Below are 20717 nucleotides of genomic sequence, written 5' to 3'. Positions count from 1 at the left end.
TTCCAAATAAGGGACCTAGTGTTTTGGGAGTAGCCGTCCTAATCCCTTAACACCATCCAAACTGGATATATTTGCCGACAATAAGAGGCTCAAATAAGTGTATTTGAAGGTACTCCACGAATCTGATATCTGCCCAGATATCTGCCTCAGCCCATAAACTCCTCTAAACCAGACATACATATATACCGACCACGGCGAAATAAGGCTCAAATGATAGTTATTTGGGAGTAGAGTGCGAGCGTGATATCCACTTTCGGGTTAAAAGGTCAAGCTACCCTAATCTGAAATCAAATCTGACATATTTACTGACCATGTTAATATGTGGCTCAAATAAAAGCAAGTAAAATGCAAATTTTGCCCATGAACATTCTACTAAGGAACAGGGGCAAACTCTTCACATATCAATGAGTGCAGTCCGATTCAAATTTAAGCTCAATGATAAGGTCCTCCTTTTTATAGCCACATTAGGAGGGGAAAACCACCGCTGAAATTTTTTGTTTCTTCTGATGGTCTCGCCAGGATTCGAAGAAAAGCAAGTAGAGAACGCAAATATCCATGTTCGAAGCAAAATGTTAGCGGGGACGTCCCACTCCCAAAATCCCCGAGGGGCTTAAATAAAGGATTTTAAGAATGTAGTACATCTAACATGCAGACTAAAATGGCCCTTCGATCGACCACATAATCCAACAAAGATCATATATGTTTCATATGAAGACATTTGGAAGTAGCATACTGTTTGTCAAGCGACATTCATTTTTCACTTTCCCTGCATGGTACTGTCATACAGGCCGGAATTCTCGACTTACGATCTTGAACCCATTAATGGCCCATTTAGTACCCGATTTAGGTGAAATTTGGTACAGTGTGTTCTGTTGGACCCCTCGAGGTTCCACTGAGTCTGCTGAAGTACCTTGTTTCGATATATCTGCTATATGTCCAAAGATGTTGTATTATTTTACCGGATTTTGACGAAATGCCTTTAATGTATATAGCCAAGGTGGTGGATGTAGATGTATATTTTCAGCGGTTTCCCTTCCCAAAAACTTCTCCTCAAAGAGGTGTCGCACTATGGCACGCCGTCCGGACTTGGCTATAAAAAGGAGGCCCCCTTATCATTGGACTTAAACTTGAATCGGACGGTAAAAAGTTTGCTCCTTTTTTCTTAATGAAATTTTCATGGGAAAATTAGCGCTAAATGTGGCTTGTCGTTTGAATTACTGTATTTTATAAAAAAGCGACCTCTCACGCCAGGTCCTAGAAACACCAAACTAACCTCTTATCCACAATGGCAAAAGCCAACCCTGTGTTTGCAGTCTCAAATGCAGCAGGTGTTTGTATTTTCATTGTCATTCATTACTGGGTTGCCATGGCAATGCAAAAGGTAAACTGAAACTCATTTAAGGGTGTCCTTTTCAATATTGGGGAAGAAAAATCCATTTTGGAAGTAAAAACGTTTATAAAATGCAACTAAAAACCCACATTTGCAAAAAGACTTCAACCAATATCAATGGGGATTATGCATTGAAGATAAGCACCAACAATTCAAAGAACAACAACAGCAATGGAAAGCAAGATAAAAACCAGGATAAGACATTGGATAATTTACCCCTGAGTTGTGTGGATTGGAGCAGCAATGATGAGATATACTTTGTGAGGTGAGAAAACTTTTATTTGTGGTCAAATAGCGTAGAAAAAGATATTTTTGAAACAATTCCAGTGATGACCATCAAATTTTCAAATGGAGCTCTGCCACCCGAGACTCGGTGGAAGTGGCCAAGCTGCCGGACGATTTCATTCCCACCGACTTGCATTGGCTGCTGTTGGGTGGCCGCAGCAGCGGTGGTGGCAAGGGCAGCGACACCCTATTGATATGCAGCAACGATGGCCGTTTTATAATTTTGAATAAAAGTTCTCGTGTAGAGCGCAGCATATCGGCCCACACAGCGGCTATTTCATCGGGTAGATGGAGTCCAGATGGTGCTGGCTTATTAACGGGTGAATGGAGGAGAAGAGCAAAGGAAATTAGAATTGTTTATTTTTTTATAACTTTTTGCAGCTGGGGAGGATGGTGTTATAAAAATTTGGTCCAGATCTGGCATGTTGCGTTCCACTGTCATCCAAAGCGATGAACCCATACGTTGTGCCAGATGGGCTCCCAATTCAACCTCCATAGTGTTTTGTCAAGGTGGCCATATCTCGGTGAAACCCCTGGCGGCCAATAGTAAATTGATAAGGGTGAGTGTAAAAATAAAGAAAATGTATGTGAAACTACTTAGAAAAAATTAAAAAATTAAAAAAAAAAAATTTTAAATTTTTAATTTGACAAAAATTTTAGTCCAAATATAGAAATTTTTAAAAATCTTACAAAAATCGAGAATTGAGCAAATGTCCTAATGAAATGAAGTGTTGAAATTTTTGAATATAAGTGACATCTACAAACCTTTATAAAGATTTTTTTAAAAATTGTTCTTTCTTTTATTCTAATGTTATAGTGGCGCGCCCATGATGGTTTGGTCTTATCCCTCAGCTGGTCTTCACAGTCTAACATAATAGCTTCGGGTGGAGAAGATTATCGTTTTAAGATATGGGATGCCCAAGGAGCCAACCTATTTACAAGTTCAACTGAAGAATTTGCCATTACGGCAGTGGCATTCAATCCGGAGAAGGATGTTCTCTTGGTCAGCACCTTCAATATGTTAAAGTTGTGCTCCACAGCAGGGGTAAGTAAATAAAGGGTAAAACGAGTAAAAGCTCCTTTTGAATTGCACCCTCTAGAGGCTCTAGAGGCTTAAGACTCAAGATCGGTTTATACGGCAGCTGTATCAGGTTAATAGACCGATTTGAACCACACTCAGCACAGTTATTTGAAGTCATAACGAAATACGTCATGCAAAATTTAAGCCAAATCGGTTAGGAATCGCGCCCTCTAGAGGCTCAAGAAGTCAAGACCCCAGATCGGTTTATATGACAGCTATATCAAAACATGAACCGATATGGCCCATTTACAATCCCAACCGACCTACACTAGTAAGAAGTATTTGAGCAAAATTGCAAACGGCGAGCTTAACTCCTTCGAAAGTTAGCGTGCTTTCGACCGACAGACGGACGGGTTGGATCGACTTAAAATGTTATGACGATCAAGAAAATAAATACTTAATGGGGTCTTAGACGAATATTTCGAGGAGTTACAAACATAATGACGAAATTAGTATACCTCTATACTATGGTGGGTGGTATAAAAATTGGGTTCAAGTACCTAGGGGGCCGCTTCGATCCCAAAACCCCTCAAAATGGTCGTTCGTGAAAAGAGTAAGGGGTAGTTCTTCATCTATTCCAACTCTTGTAAAGGATGATCAAACGTTCACTGACCCGGTTGATAAAGCTACCCTGTTGGCTGATATATTTGCAAGGAACTCTTCTCTGCCGGATAGCAATCAACCACTCCCCTCAATCGAAAATGTATCTGGTGTCATGCTCCAAATTTATTTTCGAACTCGTGGAGTTAAAAGGGTTCTCAAGAATCGTAAATAATTCCCCGGGCCCGAATGGCATATCATCACTTGTCTTACGCAAGTATTCTTCGACGCTCGCTCGTCCATTACGCAACCTTCTCAACCTTGCCTACCGTGCGGGAGTCGTCCCAGCGCGTTGGAAGGTAGCGAACGTTCAGCCAATACACAAGAAGGGTGAGGCAAACAACCCTGCGAATTATCGGCTAATTGCGATATGCTCCGCTCTCTCCAGGGTCATGGAGAGCACGGTTAACCACCATCTTGTGCGGTATTTAGAGTCAAATGGCCTTCTTAGTGACCAAAAGTATGGGTTCCGTAGAAATCGCTCTACGGGTAACCTCATGGCACTTCTGTCAGAACGTTGGTGTCGCTCAATCCACCAGTTTGGTGAGAGTAAGGTTGTGGCTCTGGATATCTCCAAGGCATTTGATAGGGTCTGGCACGGTGCACTACTATCAAAGCTTGTCGCATTTGGTTTTGGTAATGGCTTCGTTCGATTTATTTCGACCTTTCTCAGAGATCGCATTATTCGAGTCGTTATAGATGGGTTCTCATCCAATGAGCATAAAATTGACGGCAGGTGTACCCCAGGGCTCTATTCTTTCTCCTTTTCTTTTTTTTTCATCAACGATCTGTTCGGTAAGACATGGAATCCGATCTACTCATTTGCGGATGACAGTAATCTCTGTCATTCGTACTCATTCGACCATAGGCCGAGTCTTCGAGAGATTGAGGACAAGAGGCGGGTTATGGACGATACACTCTGCCAGGATTTGCTGGTCATTTCTAAGAATCGAGTAGATTTTAATGCATGGAAGACTCGGTGCTGTCACACAAACGATTCGCTGACCCATTACGATCATCTTTGTCTATCAACGGTGTAGATGTTGAGCAATCAGAAGCTCTTAATGTTCTGGGCATGAAAATACAAAGTGATGTCCGTTGGGCTTTCGAAGTGTCGAAAGAAGCATTCAAGTGTTTAGGCTTCCTTAAGCGGTGTAAGAATTACTTCACTCTGTCGGATCTTCTTAACATCTTCACCACTTTCATTAGGCCGAATATGGAGTACAGCTCACATGTATGGGCTGGAGCTTCAAAATCATCCCTGGAGCTACTGGACCGTGTACTGAAGAGAGCGATGGCGTTGATTGGGGACAGTGAGGTATCAAACTCTATTGTCCCCCTTCTTTATCGTCGCATGTGGGTTTTATGGCGCTGTTCTATCGGCACTTTCATGGTGTGTGTTCGTCTTCTTATTCCTGATGTAAGGATGTATGTCAGGGATACTAGAGATTCCAGGAACTCACACCCGTTTGTAATTGATTGGCCAATGGACCGTACAATGCATTATAGAGAGTATTCTTATTTTGCCCGAACCGTTTGTATGTAGAATCGACTTCCGGCTGATGTTTTTCCCACCCACTTTGACATCGAAAGATTTAAGACAAATGTCAATAAGCACTACACCCTTTTCCCCCCCTCCAATTTCCCCTAATTTCCTCTCGCTAACGCAATGCACTGCATACATAGGGAACATCCCCTGCGTGTTGGCTGACAGAAAAAAAAATGGCCATATTGGACAATCATGACAATATAGGAGTCAAATGAAAGGTATTCGGAAGTCGACTACAAAGATGCGCTGGAAGGAACTATCGGCTATATAGTTTTTTGATATCTAAAGGGGGTGGACCTTCTCTCCTTACCACGAAAACACCATCCAAAATTAAAAGGGATCGGAACAATTTGACTATCAAATGAAAGGTATTAGAGAGAGTCTGGGGCTGCCCCAGATTTGGTCGATGTACCCAGGGGTCTGCCCCATCCCAAAAAGACGCCCAAGACGGGCATATGGGAACTGATCTGAACAATTTGGATATCAAATGAAAGGTATTAGACAGAGTCTGGGGCTGCCCCAGATTTGGTCGATGTACCCAGAGGTCTGCCCCGCCCCAAAAAGACCCCCAAGACGGGCATATGGTCTGTTAATATGTAACCATATGGGGCTCAAAAGAAAGATATTTGGGAGTAGAGCTAGGAATCAATATTCACTTTTGGCATCGAGTGTCTGGGGCTGCCCCACCCAATAACAAGCACCGCGAACAACGCCTCAAACAAACTGATTGACCGGTCATATCGTAATGAGACTCAAATGAAAGATTTTTCGGAGTAAAATACGAACCGGATAGAAAATTTCGAACCATAGTATCTGTGTGGCTGCCCAAATCTCGAAACCTGCCATAACAGACATATTCACCGAACAAAACAGTATGGAATTTAAGATAACAGAAAGGTATTCGGGAGAAAAATACGAGTAAGACGTTTAATTTTGGGTCCCATGATCTGGAAGGAGGTTCTGTTTCTAACACTAACACAAGTATCCTAATTGACCGATAATGGCTGTTTGGGAATTAAAAGAAATTTATTTTTTTTAGTCGACTACGAACATCGAAGTTTGTGTTAAATGGTTAGAAGGAAGACGCAACAAACGAACACAGAATCAGAGATATTGGAGACTAGGATACATTGCAAATGCAAATTTTGCTCATGAACATGAAATTTTGAAATTTTTGATGGAGTCACGAATTTAGGCCCATTTCCTTTACGACGCATAGTTTAGGAGATATAGCCATTTTTAAGCTGGCAAAGTGAAAATTAGATTTTTGATGGGTTTTCCATGAAATTTTGACATTTTTGATGGAGTCACGAATTAAGGCTCATTTCTTTCTACGACGCATAGTTTAGGAGATATAGCCATTTTAAAGCTGGCAAAGTGAAAATTAGATTTTTGATGGATTTTCCATGAAATTTTGAAATTTTTGATGGAGTCACGAATTAAGGCTCATTTCTCTCTATGACGCATAGTTTAGGAGATATAGCCTTTTTAAAGCTGCCAAAATGAAAATTCTATTTTGATTGGATTTTCCATGCAATTTTAAAATTTTTGATGGAGTCAAATTTTCCACATATCAGTGAGTGCAGTCCGATTCAAGCTTTAAGCTCCTTTTTAAAGTCGAGTCCGAACGGCGTGCCGTACTACGACACCTCTTTGGTGAGAAGTTTTGAGAGGGGCAAACCACCGCTGAAAATTTTTACTGATGGTCTCGCCTAGATTCGAACCCAGGCAGTGCAGTCTCATAGGCGGATATCCTAACCTCTGCGCTACGTTGGATACATTACATAAGTGAAATTTTGTCAGCATTTTGAAAGCGAAAGCGTAGTAAAGCGGATTACATTGAAATTTTATCTCAACATGAGGAAGATTCCTTTTTTCAGTTGAGTCCAAGTGGTGTGCCGATAAGCTCTTAGTTTTTGTACTGAAGTTTTACATGGCTTAATTATTTACAACTGTCGTAACTATTATTAAAAGGATAACCACTGCAGAAAACTATTTCTGAAATTTATGCAAAAATTCGAACCCGGGCCTTCAGTGTCATTTCCGAACAAAACTACCCATGCGCTACTTGAGAGGCCGACAAAAGTGGAAAGTCGACTGAATTCAAAAATAAACAAAATGATGGCAATGTGCAGGGAATCCACAGAGACCATCATTAGCAATAAATTCAGCGCCATCTATTGGGGATATTAATCATTTGAATAGGTATGTCACCTTGAACATAGAAATAGGGGGAGACAAAGGTAGACATGGTACAGTACCTCACAAATGTCGACAGCATTAGGAAGGGATAATCACCGCTGAAAATTTTTTCTGTTTCATTAAATTCAGCGCCATCTATTGGGGGATATTAATCATTATAATAGATATGTCACCTTGAACATAGAAATAGGGGAGACAAAAGTAGACATGGTACAGTACCTCACAAATATCGCCAGCATTAGGAAGGGATAATCACCGCTGAAAATTTTTTCTGTTTTAATAAATTCAACGCCATCTATTGGGGGATATTAATCATTTGAATTGATATGTCACCTTGAACAAAGAAATAGAGGGAGCCAAAGGTAGACATGGTACAGTACCTCACAAATGTCGCCAGCATTAGGAAGGGATAATCACCGCTGAAAATTTTTTCTGTTTCATTAAATTCAGCGCCATCTATTGGGGGATATTAATCATTTGCATAGATATGTCACCTTGAACAAATAAATAGAGGGAGACAAAGGTAGACATGGTACAGTACCTCACAAATGTCGTCAGCATTAGGAAAGGATAATCACCGCTGAAAATTTTTTCTGTTTTAATAAATTCAGCGCCATCTATTGGGGGATATTAATCATTTGAATAGATAGGTCACCTTGAACAAAGAAATAGAGGGAGACAAAGGTAGACATGGTACAGTACCTCACAAATGTCGCCAGCATTAGAAAGGGATAATCACCGCTGAAAGTGTTTTCTGTTTCAATAAATTCAGCGCCATCTATTGGGGGATATTAATCATTTGAATTGATATGTCACCTTGAACAAAGAAAAAGAGGGAGACAGAGGTAGACATGGTACAGTACCTCACAAATGTCGCCAGCATTAGGAAGGGATAATCACCGCTGAAAATTTTTTCTGTTTTAATAAATTCAGCGCCATCTATTGGGGGATATTAATCATTTGAATAGATAGGTCACCTTGAACAAAGAAATAGAGGGAGACAAAGGTAGATATGGTACAGTACCTCACAAATGTCGCCAGCATTAGGAAGGGATAATCAGCGCTGAAAATTTTTTCTGACGTTCTCGCCATGTTTCGCAGCCAGTCGGACATGCTAACCTCTGCGCTACGGTGGCTATAAATATATATTTTTGTAAAATATTCTCTTATTCTTTTGCAGTGGTCCTACAGCACTGCCCGCTTTAATGAACCCGTGGTGGGCTCATTTCATGTTCTGTCCTGGTCCTCAGACGGCACCCAAGTGGCTTGTGGCACTTCAACGGGTCAACTCATAGTTGGTTATATTGTACAAAAGCAGCTAATCTCCCGAAACTTGAAAGCCACCACCACGGGTCGCAAATCCCTAAGATTGGAGGATATAGTCAATGGCAGCAGCGATGTTTTGGATTTTACTGATCGCATTATCAACTTTGCCTTGGGTTATGGTCATCTCATAGTGGCCACCTCCAATCAGATTCATATTTACAATGAGAAGTACATTAACACACCGATAATTATTGATGGCAGGACGGATGTAAGGGTCATACAGGTGGGAAAGAAGTAAGTGAACTAATTTTCCCGCTGGATTCCTTAAAAAAAAATTTAAACTAAAAATTTAAGCTTTTAAATTTTATAAAACATTTTTTTTTTATTTCTTAACATTTTTCAGATTTTTCATGGTCCTTGATTCAACTTCAATTTGGGTTTACACCTATACAGGGCGCCTTCATTTGAATCCCCGTTATCCTGGAAGTCAGGCCCAGATTCCTTTACTAAACTGGCGTAGTATATCGCTGGGATTGGACACATTGGTAGTAAGAGATAATTCTGATACAATGGGTAAGTAAATTAGTTGTAAAAGGTGTAATGAAAAGTAACCTCTGGGTAATGGGGATCAGCTCACCGGGAGCAAGGTTCATCCCAGAACTTTGTTTGACCAGGGACTGAGAGAGAGGGAAACGTTTTTGAATTTAGTTTTGTATATTTTATTGGCTTGATGGAGTCATAAAGGTAGTTAGTTTGGGGTGTGTTTCGGGAGAACGGTCGCTGAGGGGCTTAGAGGGTAGGGTGGGCACACCCTAATACACAGTTGGGCACTGGGGTTCGACAGCCGGTAGGTGACACGGAAGCATGCTTTAATACTGGGCACTGTTCCGGTTCATAGGGCAACGGTACGGGGAGGCGAGAGAGGGCACTTATGGGTTCGGGCGAGCAAGAGAATTGCGAGGAGGCCTACCCTATTGTATGTCACTATATGTGAGCGCACCCTAGTACACGGCGTTGTTCCGGTTCACCAGCTGACGGCACGAGGAGGCGAGAGAGGGCACTCCGTTGATAAAAAGTGGTGTTTGGTGGAGTGGAAGTGGTGGAGTGGAAGTGGTGGAATGGAAGTGGCGGAGTGGAAGTGGTGGAGTGGAAGTGGTGAAGTGGAAGTGGTGGAGAGGAAGTGGTGGAGAGGAAGTGGTGGAGTGGAAGTGGTGGAGTGGAAGTGGTGGAGTGGAAGTGGTGGAGTGGAAGTGGTGGAGTGGAAGTGGTGGAGTGGAAGTGGTGGAGTGGATGTGGTGGAGTGGAAGTGGTGGAGTGGAAGTGGTGGAGTGGAAGTGGTGGAGTGGAAGTGGTGGAGTGGAAGTGGTGGAGTGGATGTGGTGGAGTGGAAGTGGTGGAGTGGAAGTGGTGGAGTGGAAGTGGTGGAGTGGAAGTGGTGGAGTGGAAGTGGTGGAGTGGAAGTGGTGGAGTGGAAGTGGTGTAGTGGAAGTGGTGGAGTCGAAGTGGTGGAGTCGAAGTGGTGGAGTGGAAGTGGTGGAGTGGAAGTGGTGGAGTGGAAGTGGTGGAGTGGAAGTGGTGGAGTGGAAGTGGTGGAGTGGAAGTGGTGGAGTGGAAGTGGTGGAGTGGAAGTGGTGGAGTGGAAGTGGTGGAGTGGAAGTGGTGGAGTGGAAGTGGTGGAGTGGAAGTGGTGGAGTGGAAGTGGTGGAGTGGAAGTGGTGGAGTGGAAGTGGTGGAGTGGAAGTGGTGGAGTGGAAGTGGTGGAGTGGAAGTGGTGGAGTGGAAGTGGTGGAGTGGAAGTGGTGGAGTGGAAGTGGTGGAGTGGAAGTGGTGGAGTGGAAGTGGTGGAGTGGAAGTGGTGGAGTGGAAGTGGTGGAGTGGAAGTGGTGGAGTGGAAGTGGTGGAGTGGAAGTGGTGGAGTGGAAGTGGTGGAGTGGAAGTGGTGGAGTGGAAGTGGTGGAGTCGAAGTGGTGGAGTCGAAGTGGTGGAGTCGAAGTGGTGGAGTCGAAGTGGTGGAGTGGAAGTGGTGGAGTGGAAGTGGTGGAGAGGAAGTGGTGGAGTGGAAGTGGTGGAGTGGAAGTGGTGGAGTGGAAGTGGTGGAGTGGAAGTGGTGGAGTGGATGTGGTGGAGTGGAAGTGGTGGAGTGGAAGTGGTGGAGTGGAAGTGATGGAGTGGAAGTGGTGGAGTGGAAGTGGTGGAGTGGAAGTGGTGGAGTCGAAGTGGTGGAGTGGAAGTGGTGGATTTGAAGTGGTGGAGTGGAAGTGGTGGAGTAGAAGTGATTAAGTGGAAGTGGTGGAGTGGAAGTGGTGGAGTGGAAGTGGTGGAGTGGAAGTGGTGGAGTGGAAGTGGTGGAGTGGAAGTGGTGGAGTGGAAGTGGTGGAGTGGAAGTGGTGGAGTGGAAGTGGTGGAGTGGAAGTGGTGGAGTGGAAGTGGTGGAGGCTAACTCCTTTACACGGCACTTTTCGCGGGTTGGTGACTAGGAGGCACACCCTTGTACATGTCACTATTGGAGTCCACTACGTGACGGCACGAGGAGGCGAAAAAGGGCACACCGTTGATAAAAGTGGTATTTCTAGCGTTGCGGCAAGGAGGGACACAATAATGTACGACACTATTCACTCGCGATCACAAAGGTAAGAGGCAAGAGGGCACTCTGCTTACACTAGCCACAGGGCAACATTTGGACGACACCCTAATATGTTTGGGGCTATAGGGCACTCTTAGAACACTACTCACCACGCCTGCATGGTCTTAGGCCCATAACAGCAACATTTATTATCCGATTTTGCTGAAATTTAGGACTAAGAGATGTGTAAGGCCTTCGATATCCTTCTTCAATCTGGGCCAGATCGGTCCAGATTTGGATATAGCTGCCATATAGACCGATCTCTCGATTTAAAGTCTTGGGCCCATAAAAGGCGCATTTATTGTCCTATGTCGCCGAAAATTAAGAAAATTCGTTATGTTAGGGCATTCGACATTCTTCTTCAATTTGGCTCAGATCGGTCCAGATTTGGATAAAGCTGCTATATAGACCGATCTCTCGATTTTGGGGTTTATGCCCATAAAAGGCGCATTTATTGTCCTATGTCGCCGAAAATTAAGAAAATTAGTTATGTTAGGGCATTCGACATTCTTCTTCAATTTGGCTCAGATCGGTCTAGATTTGAATAAAGCTGCCATATAGACCGATCTCTCGATTTAAGTTCTTGGGCCCATAAAAGGCGCATTTATTATCCGATTTTGCCAAAATTTGGGACAGTAAGTTGTGTAACGCCACTTGACATCCCTCTTTAATTTACCCCGATCTGTCCAGATTTGGATATAGCTGCCATATAGACTGATCCCTCGATTTAAGGCCTTAGGCCCATGAAAGGCGCATTTATTGTCCGATGTCGCCGAAATTTGGGACAGTGAGTTGAAATAAGCCACTCGACATCCCTCATTAATTTGGCCCCGTTCGGTCTAGATTTGGATATAGCTGTCATACAGACCTATCTCTCGATTCAAGGCCTTGAGCCCATAAAAGGCGCATTTATTGTCCGATGTCGCCGAAATTTGGGGTAATGAGCGCATTCGACATCCTTTTTGAATTTGGCTCATATCGGTCCAGATTTGAATATAGCTGCCATATAGACTGATCTCTCGATTTAAGGTCTTGGCCCATGAAAGGCGTATTTATTGTCCGATTTTGCCAAAACTTGGGACAGTAAGTTGTGTAAGGCCACTTGACATCCTTCTTCAATTTTTAATTGAATCCATGGTTGTTCCGAGCCATATTTGCTTAACAAAATTTTCTCCCTTTTCTTTTTAGTATTGCACATCTTTGATTTGATACCTGGAGCTACACGACAATATGAGCCATTTATGCTGAAGGCCAAAACTCAAATAGCAGAAATTGCTGCGTGCAGATCGGGCACTGTGGATGATCAATTTGTGGTAATGATTGACAACAATCGGGAACTCTACATCACTGAGACAAGAAATCTGAATAGCAATAATGAGCGCAGTAACATAATGGGTGTTAGTGGCACCACAACGGGGGAGATTTATAAAATTGGCACCCAAGTGACCACAGTAAAGTGGGCAAGTGAAGCGAATATTTTGGTTGGTGTACATGATACATGTTATAGTATATGGTATTGTCCAGGAGAGGGGGCAGCAGATCCAACAATCATAGCACTAACCACAGTGACAATAGATGCAACGTAAGTTGGCAACAATTATGGATGACATTATTTTATATTGAATGGTTTTTTCATTTTAGAGAGTTTGGCAAAAACATAGCCATAGAATCTTTCGAGGATTCCATTGTCACCTTTCGTTGCTCTGGAGCCCTACTGCCCATCAGCGTCAATATGTATTGTGAAATTTTACATTGCACTCTGGCCGAGGGACAATGGCAGCAATCGTTGAAAATATGTCGCTTGGCCCATAATGCCTATTTGTGGGCCACTCTGGCCGCTGTGGCTACACGCAAAAACCAATTGCAGATCAGTGAGGAGGCCTATTCGGCAGCTTTACAAATCGATAAGGTCAGTTATTTGCAGCATATTAAAACTCTGGATCCCTCTAGCCCTGAATATATGGCTGAAAACTCATTGATGTTGGGTAGACTTATCGAAGCCGAGACTATTTTGCTGCATAATCGAAAATATCGGGAAGCTGTTAATCTGTGTCTGCGCATGCATAATTGGCGTAAGGCCTTAGAGTTAACCCAAAAACATGAGCCGGAACTTTTGGATGTGGTAATGGAGCAGCGTAGGAAATATCTGAATGCCTTGAATCGTGAAGAATGGGATACTTTATTTTTAAGTTTAGCAGTTAAAGACAATGATGATTGAGTTGGTAAAAAAAAACAGACGTTTCATTTATTATAGAAAAAACATTTTCTTATACAAAATTTCATTTAATATGCGGGAGATACCATGGGTTGTCCCTCAAGAGCATTAATGATGTTATTGGCAGCCACCATGGCCATTTCGTTGGTAGTTTTTATAGTCTGTGTACCCAGGTGAGGTATAATAACTGAAATTGGAAAAAAAGGTATCATCATATAGAAAAAAATTCTAAGTAACGAATAAAATATACAATAGTTTCAAACGGAAACTAAATACTAAAGGGATGTTCCCCCTTTTTTGTGGACCTATCAAAGCGGGAATTTCAGATATCCGGTCCCCATATGGCCCCAGGCTCCCCTGCTGATATGAACTCATATTTCCACATTCCTTCTTTAAAATTATAAATCGATACCCTTCAGATACGCCGGTATATTCAAGATACCTTTGAGAGCCCGAAGTGCATCAGATTACCTTAGGCCAACACCACAATTGGCATGGTCGAACAAATATTTAAGGATTCCGATTGTATCCATTCCCCTGCCGACACGGAATAACTATGAGCACCACACAGGCTTGAACTTTGAGCCCCGACTTGTGTGAACTTTGAGCCCCGACATCGTTATCACGGGAAGCTTAGCTAAGAGATACAGGGGGCATCCACAGGCTGCGGATAGTGAAAAGCTTTATTTTTATGCGGTATAGCTGCAAATGCGGCCGCGGGAAGTCAGCGATTTCGAAAGGAGGACCGTAGTGAGGGCTCAGGTAACACAGACTCTTACTTACATACTGAGTGACAATGATACTTGAGATGACAAGCCGAGTTTATGGCGCCTTTAAGTAACTAATTGCCAATATCAGCGTCTGTTCTTAGGTTTGGGGCTGCTGGAGGCGAGCGTCTGATCTTGGAGCAAGTGGCTCGCACCAAGGGATACATGTGAAATCTCAAAAAACCCATGAGGGGCGCTGGGCCAGTAACCCGGCCTCGAGATATTAAAATTTTTCTGAGAAACAAAAGAATGGAAAACACAGGCCCGCCCAATGTTCGGCTTTATGTTCGGCCGGGCCCAACTTTGGATACCCACCACCTCGGTTACATATGTAAACCGGTGAAAATGCGTCATAAACCGGTGAAAAATGCATAATGTATGCCCCCATAGCAGCTTTATCGAAATATAGTCCGATTTGGACCAAATTCGCACGGATATTGAGTGGTCCCATAAGTACAAGTCATTGTTCGATTTTGCAGAGCAAAATATTGGTCCTTTTGGTAGCTATGGTTGCCCAAAAAGTAATTGCGGATTTTTTAAAAGAAAGTAAATGCATTTTTAATAAAACTTAGAATGAACATTAATCAAATATACTTTTTTACACTTTTTTTCTAAAGCAAGCTAAAAGTAGCAGCTGATAACTGACAGAAGAAAGAATGCAATTACAGAGTCACAAGCTGTGAAAAAATTTGTCAACGCCGACTATATGAAAAATTCGCAATTACTTTTTGGGCAACCCAATATATCCAAATATAGACCGATATGAACCATATACGACACGGATATCGAAAAGCCTAACATAAGTCACTGAGTCAAATTTTAGCGAAATCGGATTATAAATGTGCCTTTTATGGGGCCAAAACCTTAAATTAAGAGATCAGTCTATACCATATCTGAACCGATCTGAGCCACATCGAAGTAGGATATCGAAGGCCCCACACAACTTACTGTCCCAAATTTCTGCGAAATAAATGCGCCTTTAATGGGGCTAAAACCTTAAATCAAGATATCGGTCTATATGGCAGCTATATCCACATTTGGACCGATCTGAGCCAATTTGAAGAAATTTGTCGAAGGGCCTAACGCAACTAACAGTGCCAAATTTCGGCGAAATTGGACAATAAAAGTGCCTTTTATGAGACCTTAAATCGAGAAATCGGTCTATATGGCAGCTATATACAAATCTGGACCGATCTGTGCCATATTGAGGACGAATATTGAGGGGCCTAACACAACTCACTGTCCTAAATTTTGGCAAAATCGGACAATAAATGTGCCTTTTGTGGGCTTAAGATCCTAAATCGAGATATCGGTCTATATGGCAGCTATATCCAAATCTGGACCGATCTGTGCCATATTGAGGACGAATGTTGAGGAGCCTAACTTAACTCACTGTCCCAAATTTCAGCAAAATCGAACAATAAATGTGGCTTTTATGGGCCCAAGACCCTAAATCGGCGGATCGGTCTATATGGCAGCTATATCCAAATCTGGACCGATCTGGGCCAAATTGAAGACGGATGTCGAAGGGCCTAACACAACACACTGTCCCAAATTTCAGCAAAATCGGATAATAAATGTGGCTTTTATGGGCCTAAGACCCTGCATCGGCGCATCGGTCTATATGGCAGCTACCTTCAAATCTGAACCGATCTGGGCCAAATTGAATAAATATATCGAAGGGCCCAACGCAACACACTGTCCCGAATTTCAGCAAAATCGAACAATAAATGTGGCTTTTATGGGCCCAAGACCCTAAATCGGCGGATCGGTCAATATGGCAGCTATATCCAAATCTGGACCGATCTGGGCCAAATTGAAGAAGGATGTCGAAGGGCCCAACACAACTCACTGTCCCAAATTTCAGCAAAATTCAACAATAAATGTGGCTTTTATGGGCCCAAGACCCTAAATCGGCGGATCGGTCAATATGGCAGCTATATCCAAATCTGGACCGATCTGGGCCAAATTGAAGAAGGATGTCACTGTCCCGAATTTCAGCAAAATCGAACAATAAATGTGGCTTTTATGGGCCCAAGACCCTAAATCGGCGGATCGGTCAATATGGCAGCTATATCCAAATCTGGACCGATCTGGGCCAAATTGAAGAAGGATGTCGAAGGGCCCAACACAACTCACTGTCCCAAATTTCAGCAAAATTGAACAATAAATGTGGCTTTTATGGGCCCAAGACCCTAAATCGGCGGATCGGTCAATATGGCAGCTATATCCAAATCTGGACCGATCTGGGCCAAATTGAAGACGGATGTCGAAGGGCCTAACACAACACACTGTCCCAAATTTCAGCAAAATCGGATAATAAATGTGGCTTTTATGGGCCCAAAACCTTAAATCGGCGGATCGGTCTATATGGCAGCTATATTCAAGTCTAGACCGATCTGGGCCAAAATGAAGAAGGATGTCGAAGGGCCTAACACAACTCACTGTCCCAAATTTCAGCAAAATCGAATAATAAATGTGGCTTTTATGGGCCCAAGACCCTAAATCGGCGGATAGGTCTATATGGCAGCTATATCCAAATCTAGACCGATCTGGGCCAAATTGACGAATGATGTCGAAGGGCCCAACACAACTCACTGTCCTAAATTTCAGCAAAATCGGATAATAAATGTGGCTTTTATGGGCCTAAGACCCTGCATCGGCGGATCGGTCTATATGGCAGCTATATTCAAATCTGAACCGATCTGGGCCAAATTGAATAAAGATGTCGAAGGGCCCAACACAACTCACTGTCCCAAATTCCGCCGACATTGGACAATGAATGCGCCTTTTATGGGCCCAAAACCTTAAATCGGCGGATCGGTCTATATGGCAGCTATATTCAAGTCTAGACCGATCTGGGCCAAAATGAAGAAGGATGTCGAAGGGCCTAACACAACTCACTTTCCCAAATTTCAGCAAAATCGAATAATAAATGTGGCTTTTATGGGTCCAAGACCCTAAATCGGCGGATCGGTCTATTTGGCAGCTATATTCAAATCTGAACCGATCTGGGCCAAATTGAAGAAGGATGTCGAAGGGCCCAACACAACTCACTGTCTCAAATTTCAGCAAAATCGAATAATAAATGTGGCTTTTATGGGCCTAATCGACGGATCGGTCTACATGGCAGCTATATTCAAATCTGAACCGATCTGAGCCAAATTGAATAAATATGTCAAAGGGCCCAACACAACTCACTGTCCTAAATTTCAGCAAAATCGGATAATAAATGTGGCTTTTATGGGCCTAAGATCCTAAATCGGCGGATCGGTCTATATGGCAGCTATATCCAAATCTAGACCGATCTGGGCCAAATTGAAGAAGGATGTCGAAGGGCCCAACACAACTCACTGTCTCAAATTTCAGCAAAATCGAATAATAAATGTGGCTTTTATGGACCTAAGACCCTAAATCGCCGGATCGGTCTATATGGCAGCTATATCAAGATATAGTCCGATATAGCCCATCTTCGAACTTAACCTGCTTATGGACAAAAAATAAATCTGCGCAAAGTTTCAGCTGAATATCTCCATTTTAGAAGACTGTAGCGTGATTTCAACAGAAAGACGGACAGACGGACGGACATCTCTAGATCGTCTTGATGTGTCACGGTATATTCGGTCTCTTTACTATGGTATAACTTCCTAAAGACTCTATCTCGAAATGAATATCCTCTAAAATGGCGTCATTATACTTCGTGTTCAATATCTTCACATGATGGAATCCGTTCCTTGGTACCATTGTGTTACTACAATTGGCTGGATTTCCTTATTAAAAATTATGCTATCCTCACTCATGTCCAACGTAATAGGATGAATGTTTTTTGAACGTTTCTCTGCCATTATGCAATCATCCCTACTATTCCATTTGAAATTTCCGCGCCTTCTACAGAAATTTCATAACAGTTACCTATTTTGTACTTACCGCAATTTGGCAATTTCAGCAGAGGATGATCAGCTGGCAGTGGTTCTGGGGTCATAACATCCAGTCCAGCTGAAAATATTTGCCCGCACTTCAAGGCCTGGCATAAAGCCTCTTGATCCACAATGCCTTAAAAAAAACAACCAATTAACGTATCAACAGACTTAATTGCCAAATTGGTTAAATGCCACATTTACTTACCTCCTCTTCCCACATTAACGAAGACGCAATTATTTTTCATTTTACCAAAAGCCCCGCCATCAAATTTCCCTTTGGTTTCTGGAGTTAAAGGACAAGCAACTACCAGAAAATCACTTTCCCTCAGCAATTCATCAAATGTTACATGTTTAGCTGCAAATTCTCCATCATTTTCTTTACGATTTCGTGTGTGATAGATAATCTGTCGCACATCCCAACATTGTAGACGCTTCGCTATTGCCTGGCCTATGCCTCCAAATCCCAAGAATCCAATAGTGGAATCTCGAATCTCTTGTCCCATAAGCCAATCAATGCGTTCAGTTTTCCATTGGGAGCTTTAAAACATAACGGATATATGAACATGAAATGAATGAATGGCAATGCTTTTTTCGTAATGTTAGCATTGAATTTTGTTTGAATGGAAGAGCTTTGCTGTTAACATTTTAGATGTTAAACATGTAAAAGCAAATGTTATTTGAGTTTAAGCTTTAAATTAACCCTAAAACAGCAGCAGGTTTGATAATGCCCTAAAAAAGTCAATAACAAGTAAAAGCAGGCTTAGTTCGGTCGGGCCGAATATAATATACCCTTCATCGCCAAGATTTTTCCCTTAACATCCGCGTAGACCATCATATGGCCTATTGTGATTGCTCGCGAACTATTCCCTTTCTCTCAGCAGTAAGACCTGCCTGGAAGACAGGCTTCTATGCACTTTCTCGTAACACTTTGCTGCTTCGATGAAGGCTTTGTATTTGACTGGACTTTAACGCCTCTGAGTTTACCTAGTGCCTGAAAGAAAGTACAGGGCATTGACATAGGAAATGAAAACTGTCCTCTATAGCGTCTATTTCATGGTATCAGCGGCAGATATCATAATCTCTAATGCCTATGCAAGACATGTGTTTACTTAGCTTATTGTGCCTAGTTATGATCCCAATAACCACACTTAAATTCATTTTCTCCATTGACAATACAGCGTCAAGTTTCTGCTTCAAATGTTCGTCCCGCATCAACTTTGTTTGCTCACAGCCTTCGCTTGCATTCAAGCGATTCAACCAAGTTTCTTTGTAGCTCTCTTTGAGACCATACACATTTTGGGAGGATACACATCCATAACCGAGAAAAGTGGGAGGTTCACTCCAGACTTAGCAAGTACATCGACTTTCTCATTTCCCTCTATGTCCTTGTGCCCCGGCACCCATCATAGGGTTAATGTATGGCATTACTGTAGACGCATCAGTAACTCCAGACAGCGGCCCAGGACTTTGAATCTCACTCAAGTTCCTCTGCTACAGCCAACACATATATCTCTGCTTGAAAGATGCTGCAATCATCCCTCATCCGCAAAGAGACATTGATATCGAGTTCATTGCAATAGATACCACACCCTATTCCATTCTCCATCTTCGATCCATCTGTAAAAACGTTAATGTCTGAAAACCTAATCCGCCCTTTCTGACAGGGTAGGTAACTTTATATGCAGTCCTTTATCCATCACGTCCACTCCTATCTGGAAGTCGGCTGAGAGACCGCCATGATACTATCCAATATGCACATATGTCTTGCTGGTGACCCACGAATGAAGTCAAGCTGCGACAATCTTTAAAGAGTCCTCTCCGCTGTCTCCCTTATAAACAAGTCCATAGGCTGAATTCTCATCGTAACCTCTAATGACCCATTCGCAGTGGTTTCTCCTTCAGTCTTTAAAAAATATTTTAAAATTTTTTTGAAATAGCAGAAAGAGTTTCAGGCGAAAAATATAATCAAACTTTTTTAAAAAATATTTTTTTTTTTCAAAATGGCACAAATTGCTGAAGCCGAAAACTATTTTTTTTTTATTTTTTTTTTCATATAATAAAAATGACAGAAAAGGCGCAGGCAAATTTTCCTTCAAAAATGGCACGATTTCTTGCAATGATTTTAAATTCTTCAAAAACGGATTTTTTTTAAGGTTTATAAATTGATTCATCAGATTGGTAGACTACCATCCCATTGTAGTGTGTACGAAACCCCAAAAACATTTTAGGGTTAAATATCTGACATTTCCCAATTGTATGCAAACCAAGCTTTTTCCATGTGTTAGCAAAAAAAGCTTTCAACAGCTGTTCGCTTTTGTCAAATGATCATTGGTAAACAATATTTTTTTCTTTTTATTTCCACTTACCTTTCGATCTCTTGCCGGCCGGCATGAAAGAAACGTCCTGCAGCAATCATTAAACCAATGGCCAAATCTGCAACTCCATTCTTCACCACTCCCGGTGTGTGACCCAAAGGCATTTGACGCCTTTTAAATTCCCCCACGTCAACATAATCTATGCCCGATGACATGGTGGTGACTGCCTTCAGCTGATTACCGGCAGCGTCCAAAATCTCTGCATTTAAAGGCTGATAGCAAGCCCAAAAAATGGCATCAACTCCGAGCACCTTTTGCAAAATATCCGAACGCACTGGTGGAACATTTTCACATACTATGGTCTGACAACCTTTTTGACGTAGGTATTCCAGAGCTGGCAGCGGCACCTCGGGATGGGTAACAAGAACTTTGTATAAACGTCGAGCGGCAGATGACATGTTCCTGGTGTATGCGGTGACGCGAGTCTATGCGAGAACTACTTGA

At 42.4% G+C, this 20717-nt stretch overlaps 2 protein-coding genes across 2 annotated transcripts; one reads left to right on the top strand and one right to left on the bottom strand.

Annotated features, from left to right (window-relative positions):
* The first annotated feature begins 1392 nt into the window (after positions 1–1392).
* LOC106096338 (intraflagellar transport protein 80 homolog) lies at positions 1393–13217 on the top strand. Its single transcript, XM_013264037.2, has 8 exons — positions 1393–1655; positions 1718–1995; positions 2057–2235; positions 2493–2720; positions 8288–8667; positions 8777–8946; positions 12185–12578; positions 12638–13217. The coding sequence occupies exons 1-8, from the start codon at positions 1462–1464 to the stop codon at positions 13212–13214; spliced, it is 2400 nt and encodes a 799-aa protein (XP_013119491.2). The 5' UTR covers positions 1393–1461; the 3' UTR covers positions 13215–13217.
* Positions 13211–20717, bottom strand: LOC106096339 (glyoxylate reductase/hydroxypyruvate reductase). The gene is made up of 4 exons (XM_013264038.2): positions 20265–20717; positions 18104–18435; positions 17906–18031; positions 13211–13398 (listed from the first exon to the last, which is right to left on the bottom strand). Exons 1-4 carry the CDS (start codon positions 20669–20671, stop codon positions 13280–13282), a joined length of 984 nt encoding a protein of 327 aa, XP_013119492.2. The 5' UTR covers positions 20672–20717; the 3' UTR covers positions 13211–13279.

The sequence above is a fragment of the Stomoxys calcitrans genome, chromosome 3, assembly GCF_963082655.1.
Source record: "Stomoxys calcitrans chromosome 3, idStoCalc2.1, whole genome shotgun sequence".
In the NCBI taxonomy this organism is placed as follows: domain Eukaryota; kingdom Metazoa; phylum Arthropoda; class Insecta; order Diptera; family Muscidae; genus Stomoxys; species Stomoxys calcitrans.
The sequence above is the reverse complement of the archived record's forward strand: the minus strand, read 5'-3'. Positions and strand labels throughout refer to the sequence as shown.

Coding starts and splice junctions, on each gene's coding strand:
- LOC106096338 (XM_013264037.2), top strand. CDS start 1,462: ATGCAACTAAAAACCCACATTTGCAAAAAGACTTCAACCAATATCAAT. Junction 1,996..2,056: donor TGGTGCTGGCTTATTAACGG/GTGAATGGAGGA, acceptor AACTTTTTGCAG/CTGGGGAGGATGGTGTTATA. Junction 2,236..2,492: donor CCAATAGTAAATTGATAAGG/GTGAGTGTAAAA, acceptor CTAATGTTATAG/TGGCGCGCCCATGATGGTTT.
- LOC106096339 (XM_013264038.2), bottom strand. CDS start 20,671: ATGTCATCTGCCGCTCGACGTTTATACAAAGTTCTTGTTACCCATCCC. Junction 18,032..18,103: donor CGTTAATGTGGGAAGAGGAG/GTAAGTAAATGT, acceptor GTTTTTTTTAAG/GCATTGTGGATCAAGAGGCT. Junction 13,399..17,905: donor GCTGAAATTGCCAAATTGCG/GTAAGTACAAAA, acceptor TTCCAATTTCAG/TTATTATACCTCACCTGGGT.